The sequence below is a fragment of the Ictalurus furcatus genome, chromosome 2, assembly GCF_023375685.1.
Source record: "Ictalurus furcatus strain D&B chromosome 2, Billie_1.0, whole genome shotgun sequence".
Taxonomy (NCBI): Eukaryota; Metazoa; Chordata; class Actinopteri; order Siluriformes; family Ictaluridae; genus Ictalurus; species Ictalurus furcatus.
Window position 1 is genome coordinate 29184040 of NC_071256.1, and position 14428 is coordinate 29198467.

General features: G+C 41.3%; 1 protein-coding gene across 1 annotated transcript; it reads right to left on the minus strand.

Moving 5' to 3' along the window:
* Nucleotides 1-4367: 4367 nt before the first annotated feature.
* Nucleotides 4368-14319, minus strand: casc3 (casc3 exon junction complex subunit). Its single transcript, XM_053613136.1, has 13 exons — nucleotides 14088-14319; nucleotides 13060-13084; nucleotides 12414-12469; nucleotides 10750-10977; nucleotides 10367-10515; nucleotides 9806-9982; nucleotides 8897-9657; nucleotides 8604-8665; nucleotides 8347-8455; nucleotides 7991-8098; nucleotides 7616-7821; nucleotides 7410-7532; nucleotides 4368-6595 (listed from the first exon to the last, which is right to left on the minus strand). Exons 1-13 carry the CDS (start codon nucleotides 14271-14273, stop codon nucleotides 6557-6559), a joined length of 2229 nt encoding a protein of 742 aa, XP_053469111.1. The 5' UTR covers nucleotides 14274-14319; the 3' UTR covers nucleotides 4368-6556.
* Nucleotides 14320-14428: the final 109 nt, after the last annotated feature.

Below are 14428 nucleotides of genomic sequence, written 5' to 3' on the forward strand. Positions count from 1 at the left end.
ACCAAGACATTTGAAGAAAACATTGACTTTTCAGATTTGGTTCGTCACTGTCTCTATAAAAGGTTTAACCACTACATTCTACATTCACCTACATAAATCATTCATCTCGGTTATTAGCCAGCATCGATATTTTACAGTTGCTTTGAACATTGAATATATCAAGTGTTTGTTTTCCCAAGTTCCATTTGCATGCACAATTACTTTTTAAATGTCCACAATTTTTTTTCCCAGAAACTGTTCTGAATTTCTATATTCATTCAGACCTGGAAATGAGTGGCTTTAAATCCCATCATATTTTAGACTGTATGGACCAGTTAAACTCAAACATGGTGAACAAAGAATGTGGAATGTAGGTAACTGTGTGAAAGCGAAATGTCTGAGTGAAGGCTCCTGGGGGGGTTTGTACATATTACAGACTTTTGGCATATTTTGGCACATGTTTTGGATGTCACTGAACATGAGAGCATCTGTGTTCGTGCAGCACACATGGTTTATCCTGATCATTTGTCTCCTTGGGTGGTGGGTTTCGAACAACAACCATGAATCACAGGCGAGTCTAATGACTGTCAAATGAATACACACATACGCACGCACGCACACACACGCACGCACACAGAAACACATACACATACACATGCAGAGAGTCTGGGGGATGGGGCAACACAGTGATATCATCCTTGGTGGCAGGCTGCTTTGTTTGATCAGCGTTGCCTTGTGACAACGCTGGAGGGGTCAGCGCCACCTCGCCACTGTGCCTCCCTGCAGGGTAACAATAACAGAGCGAGGGGAGCCAGTTAAATATGCAAGAACCAGCACCGTCACTCATTAAAAATGCAGCGTTGATAGAGACACTGAAAGAAAGCTGCCTAATTGGACTTCTTGAGCTTTTAAATGAAAGCCTGAACTGGGCCAAAACAATTCAGTATTCAGTGCTTGGGACCGACAGATCTGAATCTCCATTTATTCCACAGCAATACTTAAGGGGAAAATCATTATAGATGGTTTAAGCTGAGTCTTGAAGTGGGATTTTCAAGAAAGAAGATCTACTATTAAAAATGTCAAGCTATTTCTTGTGAAGACCCTGTTTGAAACAGCTCCTCTAGTGTTAAAGATGTTCATTTTTATTTCTTGCATGGAATGTGCAATTAACAATATTTGAGTTTAGTCTAAGACTAAGTGTGATTACTATGTTACTATCTGGAAAACTGGCTCTTTGATTTATAGTTGCACATCTTAGAGGCAGAAAATACGGCATCATTATAAACACTGATGGGTTTGCCTGAGGCATGAATGCATCAAAAGACTCAAAATGACAGCTTCATAAGCAAATGTCTCCAGAATAATATGAAAAACAAAAACTGATCCTTAATCTGATAGTTGTGACGTGTTTGACTCCAGGTCATGTAGAGTCAGAAATTGCACAAAATGTTCAGGCAGATCTGCAGAGCTAACACAATTCACATATTACTGAGTATGTTCAGTTACACAGATCAGTGTGGGTGTGTGGGTGTGTGAGAGAGTACATCTCTTCAGCTAGAATACATGGATTCTAGGAGGTTTTCGATCATCTAGGTCATTTTGAAATGTCTAGTAGTGGCAACTCATGACAATGGGACTATAAGACACATAGAAGTATATGTTGATACTAAACTGATACCATCAGCCTGAAACATGAGGAAGAAATTTGTTCCAAAGTGTCCTTGTCATCTTGTTCAGCACATCCAAACAGTCCGTAGAAACAACGTGTGGTAGGTATAGAGAGAATGTAGCTAACATTAAAACAGTGAGAGCCATAAGACAAAGTGGATGACAAAAAGATGAGGGTCTCTGTAGAAAAAGAAAGACACAGCTGAAAAAAATGGATGACAGAACTGAGAAAATGATGCCAAAAGAATCTGCCATGAAGACGCGCCAGCCCAAGAGCGGGTAAGACAGGAACACAGTTCTGGATGCACTGTAAGTGTGAAATCTCCATTAGCCAGACAGGAAATTGAAGAATTAAGTGTGACAGGAGTTGGTCTCCTTTCTTTTTTTTTTTTTTTTTGATTGCATAACAAACTTGGATCGCATTTCAGCCTCTCTGCACTAAGCATTGCTACAGGCCTGTCAGTCAAAATGCTTCACAAGTGTATTGCACCTAAAGTGAGAACAGTGCATGATGTACACACACGTCCCCACACAGCTCAGCCAGAACACCACGGCAGCCTCGGCGTCACCTCCAGCTGCTACATTCATGAATATTCATAGATGTACTCAGCTTTTTTCTGCCTGATTGGTCAAGGAGATCATTTTCACACCGCTTGACCATTGTGCCCACCAATACGACTACCCAGTAGGTCTCACTGTGAGTCGGATGAATATTCATTATGGTATTCTGCTTTTCTTTGAATAAGGCATTTGTGTTGCTGAAGACAGACAGACACTTGGCCCCGGAGGCCCGTTCTGTCAAAAACAAAAAGCAGAGGATATGTAACTCAGCAAGCGGGCTGAAGTTGTGGTTCTGGCAATGATGATGTTATTTCAGCTATTCTTCAAAGGTTACTGCAGAAATGTTTTTATCTGCTATGCTTGGCTGCTTAGCTCGTGGTGCATGACATAGAGTAACTGACAATGTAAAATCTTCTAGAGGAACTCTAACTGCAGTTTACATCTGTTTCAAAGCATACTGTTCCTTCCCCACTCCAGATTTGGAGCGTAAGCGGCAAGACCAGCCCAATTTAAAGTCATCATTGTTTATATTATCACTACCATCAAGTTATTTACATATAGCTGCTTATATTCACATAGTGTAGCATTTGGCAAAGTTCGCTTCACATTTGGGCAACTGACAACAATATATCTGCTCAGAGCAGAAATGCTAGCCTTCTGTAAATGGGAGAGGGGAAAATGATGTGGACCACCAAACTGATCAAGCTGTCTTCGCATGCCTGTCAGTCATGTTGCTTGTCCATTCAGGAACATCCTCTTCCTGTAGGGGAATTTAGGAGTTATATCCTATGTAGTGCACATGCATGTTTATTGGGGGCTTTGAAGGGAAGGCTGGAAGAAAGAGCTATATTTTTTTGAAATTTGAAATGTTCAGTACAATCAGCCTTGTACAGTAGGTGCTGACCATACAGAAATCAGCAGCACCTCCAAGTGGCCAATTATAGTTTCTCACATTAAGAGCCAATATGTAAAATACAATTGAAATAAAATATGAGAAATGATAAATGACTGTTGATGTGGTGAACATAGAAAAGAAATTGCCTCCTTGGTTAAGTGCCACTAATTGCTAGCTTATATAATTAGATAATTATAAATAATTATTATATAATAATTAAAATATAGAAATCTCTGTAGCCTATGAAGACCAGCTTGATCCTGTACTGGCTAATCTGTACATCCTGGTCTAACAGTCAGGGCTTTTTCTAGGTAGAAAACCGAGTCTGATTCAACTTCTGTTTTAGTTGTTCCTAGCCTGGGTTTCTATTCTGTTGTTCTGCAGCACATGTAAGTAAACAAAGATTGGTTAATTAAAAAAAAAAAAAAAACACGTATAGACTATTACACGTCTGTGCTTATGGTTGTAAATAAAATCCACTGAAGCAGAAGACCAGGCAATGTCCAGAACAACTGAGCCAGTCCCCACTGTAGCCTCACATTCCTGTTCTTATCTGATAGGAGTGGAACCTGATTTGGTCATGTTGTAGCACAATGAAGATGTTTTTGGTTATTTTGCGCCATGCTGCGTATTGTGCATGAAAATCCAAGGAGCTTCCCAGGAACGTTTTCTCATAAGATTCAACATGCTGGTCCACCAGTTCATAACCAGCTTCATCATAGTGGAGTACCAGCTCATAACCAGTTTCACCATGCAAAAGTACCAGCTCATAACCAACATCACCAGGCTGATCCACCAGTGCATAACCAGCTTCACCATTGCTGGTCCACCAGTTCATAACCAGCTTCACAAGAGTGGAGTGGTAGCTCATAACTAGCTTCACCAGGCTGGTCCACCAGCTCATAACTGGCTTCACTAGGGTGATCCCCCAGCTTAGAACTGGCTTCACCAAGCAGTAGTACCAAGTCTTAACCAGCTTCACCAGGCCAAAACACCAATTCATAATCAGCTTCATCAAGCTGGAGAACCCAAACGGTGCCTAATGATTATGAAAAAGTAGCCATCTGCACAATGTTGGCATGAACACAATAATAGCTTAACAATCAAAAGAAAATCATGTCTCACACTCTTGCTGCCGGAAGCATTGCCAATGCTGGGTGCAGCCAGGCTCCGTCTGCCGATCACTCGTTTGTCCAAATAGACATGCGCGCGCAAACACACCAACACCTTCATCCCCACCCCCAAAAATGACAAACACACAGCATTACACATGGGTCTTGTTTTAATAATTCTCTTGACAAAATTGCTCCACAAAAAAACAAAACACACACAAAAATTTTTTTTAACATTTAAACACCTATGAAACGTACAAGCCCGTCACAGTGTTGGCAGGTCTAGTTAATCGGAGCAGATATGTCAAACAAATGCAATTTTTAAGGCATAGAAAGTAACATCACAAATCATCTTATAAACCACATCTAAACAACACTGATAACGTAAGAAGTTGATTTCAGTTATACTGGCAGGCTACCAGGAGCAAATGGTAAAGGGAACCATTTTAAAGGACATATCCGTCACACAGTCTGGTGGGGTTGATAAACAGATTCACAGCCCCTGGAGCTCACCTAGAATTGCTTTCACAAAGAAATGTAGCCATATGCTCATGCATGCCTGTACAGTGCTCCTAAAAGAAAGAAAAAAAAAAAGAAAAAAACACTTGTAATTAGCACATCTATAAAATAAAATAAGCTGTTGGTACAATTGATAATTGCAAAAGTTAATTATCAGTTAATTCATTAGACAACAAATGAAGGCTAGGAATCCCTGCTGACTTTGTTCAAGGTGACAGTATTTCACTAGTAACTAAGTTTAAGGTATTACTGTTTTTTTTTGTTTGTTTGTTTGTTTTTTAAACCACAGGCTTCAATAATACATTTATTCTATATAGATATACACAAAAAAGCCATCACCAAGCAGTAGCACTGTCAAGTATGTCAGTTTCAGGCAAAGTGAACGGTCCTGGGCTGAGTTTTCCCCAGAACATCACAGCACAAAATGCACTGTTAAATGGTTGAGTGAGCATCACACAGTACACTCTCTACCAAGTAAAGTCATCTTAACTTGAAACCGTTATTACAGTATTGTATTTAACACAGAACAAAGTCAAAGATACAAAGATCAGGCATGTGCCATTGATGTGGGGAAGAGTGAAGAGTTGACTTCACTACACACAAGAGACTAGCACCTTTACAGAAACTATACTGCTTGAGCACTTAAAAATTAGCACTGTTGGGTTCGAGTTAAAAAAAAAAAATTATTTTAAATGCATTAGAGCCTATGAGCAAACTGCTATTGAATTAAAAGACACATGACCTCCAATAACTTTTTTAACTTGCCATTAGAACAGTCATACTTATAATTCACTACCTTTCTGTCAGCCCTTAAAGATGCACAAATCATCTGCGTAAACCACATGTGCATGTGCTTTGTGTTGACCACAGAAAAGGAGCTCTTTAGATTTGTGTCTCTGTACGTCAGCACTGACGGCTGGATGCCAACATTTTTTGGTCAATTAGTTTATATACTAAACATGGATCATACCATGGCACAGCTCAACGCTTCCTGCCCTCACTGACTGGCCTGGAAAATGCACTACAGCTAAAACATATTGCCTTATTTTAGTTACTAATAAACATTTACACAGATATAGAAGGAGGGAAAAGGAGATGCATAGACTGCCAGGCCAAACAATGTGCCCTCGAATGCTGAATGTGAACGTTAAACACCACATGCACATATTTAAATTCAACGTTTAATGAGCATCATAATGTGTTGCCGTATGGCACCGACCTGCTTTCATGTTGCATTCTTCAAAACACAAAATGGGGTAAAAATTCCATCAGATAATTATCATGCAGGTCCAATTTGCAACAAGTACATATTGCATTTCCAGCAGTCCTTGATCTCAATAGCCTCAGACATGTTTTCTTCTCGAACACATTCAACATGCTGCACTAAATGAAATGTTTCTAATTATGTTTATCTGCCTTTCCTATCTAAAATAAAGGCCTGGATTATTAGTACAACACATGACGTTTATCGATAATGATTATGATAGTGATTAATAGCAGCAAATCCCCTTTCTGTGTCGGCTTGACATATATAACTTACAGTACATTTCCTTTAGGAACTAATACATGCCTTGAGAGAGTGAAGCAGCACACAGCAAATAGATCAGGTGATGAAAAATACGATCAAGACATGACTCACAAGGAGGGCCTTGCATGAGGATGAATGTGGACATGCTTGACAATGAATAAAATCAAAAGTTACAAGTTTTTAAAAAAAAAAAAAAAGAAGAAGAAGAAGAAAAAAAAGTGATGTAACAAAGCAAAATTATATTCATCCACAAATGGTGCTGGTGCTGGTCCTGGTCACTCCTTTCAGCAGCAGCTAGGAGCGCACCTCCTCACTGGGCTTCCTGCTCTGGTCCTATAACACAATGCAATTACATTTTATTTATATAGCACTTAACAATGGACATAAATTAAAATTTGAAATGTATCCCATAATCAGCAAGCCAGAGGTGACCGTGGTGACGTAAAGAGGAAGACTAACCAGACTCAAAAAGGAACCCATGCTATTTTGGGTGAAACACAGGATAGTGTGATCTCACAGACATTGCAAAGAGTATTTTACAGTTCATTATTCAGTACATCTTGGACAGTTTTATTTGTGCCAGAAAGGTTGACAAAGCTTTAGTCTCAATAAATATTCAAGTAAAAATTGAGAATTTTTTTTTTTAAAGCTTTTGGCAGTAATTGATTTTTTGCACAGGTAAAAAGAGAGCTGGCTGTCTAACTAACATGAAAATGAATAGCATGGTATAATAGTATGTTAGCTTGTTACAAAATCAGATAGGATTCTTTTTTTTTGTCCTCCAATTTCTGATCCAGCATTTTCTGCTGATACAGGCCCAATATCGATGGAGGATATTGGACTGGTGTCATCTCTAGTTGTAAATGAGAAATTAAAACAGGATCCCTCTTATGTCAACTTTGTAAAAGCCTTACACTGACTTGACAATTCAGTATGCCTTGAAGCTTAAGTAAACCATTCTGACTGTTCAGATAACTGTTTTACTGCTAACATTCTCTTTGCAAAAACAGGTTTGGATATATAGGACATTACTTACTATACCCTTAAGGATATATGGTATCTTTTAGTTGAATATGTTAAATCGGTTAGGAGTCAATACTGAGCTAAAAGTTAATTCTGAAGACTGTTCTGTAGTTTAGCATCTCACCTCTGGCGGGGGAGGCTTGACTGTGACTGGCTGTGAAGTACGGCGTGGTGGAGAAGGTTTGGGTTGAGCCTGCTGCTGTACTGTGTCAAAATACGTCACTCCGCCATACACCTGTGACTGAGCCTGAATAGAATCCAGATTGTCTCACCATTTCAATAAAGGCAAGTAAATGCAAAAATTGGGAGAGAAACAGAAAATAAGTTCACCTGTGCATTGGGGTACATGGGGGGTAGTGTAGCTCCAGCAGGGTAAGGGTAGTTGGTGTTGCTAAATGTCATGACTCCAGGTGGAGGGTAGAAGGGTGGGGGTAGAAGTTGCTGTGGGGGTGGCTGTCCAGGAGACAGAGAAACGGGCGGAGCAGCGTAAAGCGCAGGGTTCGGAATCGGTCCTCCTGACTGGTGAGGATGCAAGCCTGTAAGAAATGGAGCAAAAGATGATTGGTCAGTTATCAATTATTTTAATTTTCTATTAGAATATCCATGGAAATGCATACAGGACAAAAAAATAATAATAAACCAGACCATACCAAGATGAGGCTATGAAATAACCTTTCAGAGTTCATACAAAAGTTGTTGGCTTACCGGGGTGTGTGGGGTGAGGCAGGTGCATCTCTGGTTGCACCAGCAGTCCCTGTGGTGGCATGGCAGCTGGACTGTCGCCATGTGTATAGATTGGTCCCTGGAACGACACTGCATAGCAGAAACAAGGATGTGAGCATCTAGATACTAAACTTATTAAGACTTTGAAGACTGTACTGAGCAAAAACATTCCTGAAGTGTAAAACACAACTAAGCAAATGTTTTTAACATAAATATTAAATGAATTTAATATAAATATTTATTTTAATATAAAAAAAGTCTTCATAGAAGTGTTTTTCTTTCATTTACAGGATACAACCACAATGCCCTCTGCAGGTCTCCTATTTAAGCACACGTACTGGTTTCATAATAGTGGCCCTCCATAAGCCCTAAGTGCATTGGCGCTGGTTCAGGCACCGGCCTCTGCCTCTGAGATGAATACCGCTTAGCCCGGCCACCACCGACACCCTGCCGCAGAGGTCAAAAAGAGCAGTAAATACACATACCTTTTCCACTGCAGTTCTCCAACTGCATATGGTATGCAGTAACAAATGAACAATCGTTCTTTACAAAATAGGTGGTAGTTAAGCATTGCTAATTTCTAGCTAGAACTCACCATGTCCTCCATGTTGCCATATTGAGGAGGTCCACCTCCCATATGTATAGAACTAGGGATGCCTATGGGGACATAGAAAGGCTGTCACACAAATGCCACAAAGAGCCTCAACACAAATAATTACACCCAAATCAGGATCATCTGTTCAAGTTTGCAGGTTAAGTATACAAACACAGTAAGGAGAACACAAAAGAATGGAAAATGGAGAAATAGTATGTTGCTAAAAAAAAAAAAAAAAAAAAAAAAAGGCTAAGAAAAGGCATAACCAACTAAACAGGAGCAAGTGAGCATACCCCTCATCTCAGGCCGGAGGTATGAGGCCGGACTCTGGGTCCAGCTTTGCCCAGCCAGATTGAGACGGGCCAGGTCCTGATCGAGCCTTGACAGGCCACTCTGTGTGCCCGCATCACCCTGTCCCTGCCATGATTCGGTCTTGGCAGCAGTGGGCACAACCTGTGGGGTGAGCACCGCCTCTTCCAGCGAGGCCTGCTTGCTAAGGTCCGAGGGCCTGGCCCGGCTCCTACGTGCCAGAGAGTAGGATTTTTTCTCCACTGGCCTCTCAGGAGGTGGTGACACCTCCCTTACTGTGCCAGGTGCACTCGACTGCTGCTCCGCCGTTGTTCCACACTCCTCCTTTTGCTGCGATGAAGAGCTTGTCTCCTGCTCAGATTTGTAGTAAGTGGTGGGTACAATGGGAATTTCGCCTTCCTCTTCTTCATCTTCTTGTGGACTGCGCCGGGCATGGTGAGGGGGTCCATGAGAACCTCGGCCCCTAAGCCTGGGTGCCCTCTCGCTTTCAGGAGCCTGGGGTCGCGTGCTGGCCTTAGGATGACTCCTGATTATTTCAGGCCGACGGCTGCTCTGGAAGGTGCGTGCAGGGGGCTGGGTGGAGGGTCGATTCTGGGGGCGAGGAGCAGCAGGAAAACCTGACTGGGGCGTTCCTGTCACAGGCGGGGCACTGCGGGCACCGGGAGCCGCACCATGCCATGAGGAGCGGGGGGGCTTCTCAACATCCCTGTAACGCTTGGATTCTTGGTTTAGCGGGCCAGGATGCCTATAAAACAAAAAGATAAAAAACACAAACAAACTAATGTCTCACTGTGTGTATATATAGTTACTAACAAGAGAACCATCCTACACTTGTTTTGGAGTTATCTAAAGAGAGAACAGCAAACAAACAAAATTGTCTTTCAACTGCTTACCTGGGCTTCCGTGGCTTGAATGGTCTGGTGTCACTGGAGCCGTTGCCGTTGCGAATGTCGTAACCGTAAATAGCGATCAGCTCCTCGCGTGATTTGGGGGCCTGCTCCTCCTCCCGGAATTTATCGTGCTCCCAACGACCCTCATCTTTCCACAACTTCCTATGCCTGCCCTTAGGCCTGGTGACAAAGAAACAGGGAACAGAGAGCAGGACAAAAAGAAGGAGGAAGACAAAGGGGAGGAAAGTGAAAATAATAGGATGAGTGCAACCCAACTTTTTTTTTTTTAAACTCTTCACCATATAATATAAAGACATGTAATAGGCTATTCATTGCACATAATGAAACATTCATTGTGGTAGCGCACAAACTATGGAACCTGAGGAGATAGCAAATGTATAAAATGTGGAAGCTACTTGATCGTTATTTAGAATTAGCCTAACGGGTGATTGTGATTACCTACTGTTGATTTAACTGGCATCTCGGGAGAAGCAAAAACACATTGACCCGCAAAGATACCAAGTAGTAGCAAGCGATACAGTTGTTTTCCCTGAAGGATATTACCTCTCTTCATCTTGAGTCTGGCCTCTCACATCATGCTCAAAAAACAGGCCCTTCCGGGGGATGTATGCTGGATTCTTCCGGTCCTCATCATCATCCAACTTCTGACCAGGTTTACTAGCAGACTTATTCTCAGGATCATCCGTGCTCTCCTGTTGAGTGCGGTTTAATATTATAGCAGAGTCCCTCCAAAAACTAGCCTAAACTAACTAAAGCATCGATCATGCAATAAAAATACTGAAAATAATCAGACAGTGGCCAGTGTCTATTATGAACAAAGCATAATGTGCATCAGTTGATTAGAAATAGATCGTGCCTCCATAAACTTCTCAGAGCACTATTCATTTCCAAATAGAACACCAACCATTTGGCTTTTTGTCCCATACCTGACCATCCCCACTCTGCCTCTCTCCTGCCAAGTTGCCCTTTTCATCAGCTTTCACTTCTTTCATTTCTCTCTCCTCCTCCTCCTCCTCCTCCCCTTCTTCTTCTTCCTCCTCCTCCTCCTCTACCAAAACTTCAGTGGGAGCTTCGGCCGCTGCTTTCGGCTCTGCGGTTGGGGGTGCAGCATCTTCTTGACTGAAGTGTTCACCCTCCTCCTCCTCCTCTCCTCCCTGAGACACATCCAGGTTGAACAGATGAACATAAACACTGCTCTCCTCATGCCAAATTTAGCACTTTAACTTTAAACATTTCAAATCATACGTCAAATCTGTAGTACTCACATATACATATTATATATATATATATGAAATATTAAAACCTCTTCCAAATAATGATATACGTAAGGGGAAAAAATGGCTATTTTTACACAAAAACTACATCCTCATGTCTATTTTATTGTCAAAAGAAAACATCTATCAACGTCTTTTGTGGGTTTGCTCAGCAGATGGTGTTTTACTGTTGATCTGCTGCTCAAACTGACTGGAGCAGGACTGCGAGAAAGGAAAACTAAGTTTTTAATCACTGTGTAATTATCATTATCAGTCTAATTACAGAAAGTAAAGACTTTGATCATTATTTACTGAAAAATTTCAATGCATTTCTAAGACGCACAGTTAACCGTATACTTGTCTAATGACAGCGAAGTCAAACATACACTGATAGGTTTTATTTCATGTTAATGAACTCAAAACATTAATCCTTGACGGAAAGTGAAAGGACCACACTGGTGCACCTTCCAAGCAGCAAAAACACTGGCCAAAAAAGAAATAATTTGAGATTAAGTCTAAGGCGTATTTTTGAGTGACCGCTCGTTCCAGCAGATCCCCATGTTAAAACGCAGAGCATGTTGATAATCGCCAGAAAGACAACTACACGATCAACAATGCCAGCATTTTTCTTGGCGCACTACACTGTAATTTTACTTCCATTTGTGAAACAGTGTATGTATATGCTAAAGGAAAGAAGTTTGGTTACATTTAAGCCAGTGTAGGGGACATAAAGCAAGTTATAAAATGCAGCACACATGATACACCCACACACAGCAATGCTGAAGCAATACCAAAGCGATACCACCTGCTATGAGGTTTTAATTTGTTTTTTTGCAAGATTATCAGAACCAATTATTTTTAACAGCAAACATTGCATATAAGCAAGCCCACTAACTGATTTACAAATACGTACCATTATCCATAGCATACCAACTCTCACACGAACTCTAATGTAACACGATTTTTTTCTTTTGACCACAGTCTATTTGTATGCCATGTGATTTTTTTTTTTAAAGTACTAAATATCACATGACATTACCATGAATTCTGAAACACATCAAATCATCAACTTCAAATTATTGAGATCAAGCTCATTAGAAAAACGCTACATGCTTAACTGTCAACAAATCTTCAGAAAGCTACAGAATTAGTACATCCACACAGTGCTGTGCTTTTAGGGTGTTCTCAGCATCCAACACAGCTGATTAACAATCCCATTACAAGGCTGTTTATTCAATTTAAGCCAAGTGTCAGAGCATCAAATGTGCAGCGCAGGGCTCCTCTATGGTGACAGATCTCCTCGCCAGCCCCGGGTCTGTGTTGCCATGGTGACTCACCTCCGAGCGCGAGCCGTTCTCCTCCGGATCAGCACTTTCATAGTCAGACAGGACAGCTGGAGGAACAAAAGATTTGGCGTTAGATATCTAGATGTACCACAAACACCACGTTATATGGACAGACTCAGCTGACACGCAGGTTTATTAGATAACACTGTCTTGTACATTATTTGGCTATTTAATCTACCCATAATGTAGGTGCATTTTGTAGTTATACAATAATTGGCTGTGGTGTGCTAGACGTATACCATCAGCCACCTCTATCCAGAGGAAAGGAACACTATAGATCCACCAGACATTATTTGGATGAGAGACCTGTCAGGAAACACTCATCCAATCGCTACACCCAATTACATGACATCACCATGTCAGTGTCACTGCTGTGCCGAGAATGGACCATCACGCAAAAAATATATACGATTAGTGATGGCGGCCCCTTTCCATTGATAAACAGGGTAAAGTGGTGCTGTTAACTAGCACATCGCAACATATTTCATCATATAAAGCACATCGATATGCAAGTGTACTTGATAAAATGGCTTTTAAGTGAACACAAGCTATATATGCCTAATAATAATAATAATAATAATAATAATAAATGGCAAGCTGTTTGAAACAAAAGCACAAAGAACAGAAAACCACTCACCTTCACCTACACCGTCTTCACTTTCCTACAACAGGTTGGAAAAAGCAGTTAGACAGACTCACAAACCATCAGCAATCATCCAACAATCAATCTCAAGCTTTCAGGAACCCCATAAAATATAAATAAGCCCTCTTCCTCACTACACTGTGCTGTTACGTCTTTCCTCTAGTAACGACAAACAAAATGATTTGTGGTTAAAAACTGACAAAGCGAGAACAGCACACTTTTCGGTCATGTGTCCAAAAAATGGCACAAGTAATAATACGTAGGATCAAATCAACCCAAAAGGGAGTAATGACATCAGGGCCATGATGGGTGGAAATGTTAAGACTTAAATGGATATTTTCAGAGTCAGTGAGGCAAACTTATGCAGTGAATGCGTGGGATTTTGACTGACTCTACACATCAACAGATGACATGTTAAAAAATAAAATCTGGCATTTTCAGAAAGCAGCCGCAGTTCATTTAAAGGATTTCCAAAGAGGATCCTTACTGATATTCAGAGGTGTAATGATAAGGGATTAAAGTGAGCTAATCTAGCAGAGATATACGCAGAGAACACTTTCCTCCCTATAGTGTAAACAAAAACAAAGTGTGAGTCGTCCATCTTCAAAACATTTGCTTAGTTACGACTCTATAAATGTATTCAAAGCCTCTGCTGTTTGACATCAACAAACTGAAATGTGTAACACTATAACGCCTGTGTTGAATAAGAAGAGTCTTAGTGGAGTCCTACATGTACAGTATTTGAGGAGAGGAGAGATGAGATGAGAAGAGATGAGAAGAGAAGAGAAGAGGAGAGAAGAGGAGAAGGTGTTGGCTAAAGTGCTTTAATAAGTCCAGAGGGAAAACATTCTAGAAAATTCCTACAGAGCTTCCAACAAGCAAGCAATGCATTACTAGTTCGTTACCACCTCAAAATCTTACATAATACGTATAGCTAAGCGTATAGGAACATTCTAGTTTGTATAGAAGAAGTCTGACTTGCTAGCAGTCTCGCTAAAGTAATAGCACCCTGAGACACTCACACACTCGGACTCGACGTCGCTTTTCGGGGCAACGCGCACAGCTGGAGTCTCCCCCGGCTCGGGGACTCTAACGCGGGTCTTCGCGCCGGGGGAAGCCGATCTCCCACTCTCCGACCCGGACGCAGACTCGTCGTCATCTTCGCTGTCCTGAGACGCGCGCCTCCTTCGTCGTCGCCGGTCCGCCATCTTAGCACACAAGGAACGGGAACCGGAAGTGCGTAAGGGAGTGTGGGCGGTAATAAAGTCGTAATTTCCTCCCACCAACACGTCGCTCAGCTGGGCGTTTGAGAAAGTGGGAATTTCCACGTAACCTACTATCAAATAAAGGCACGATAATTTTT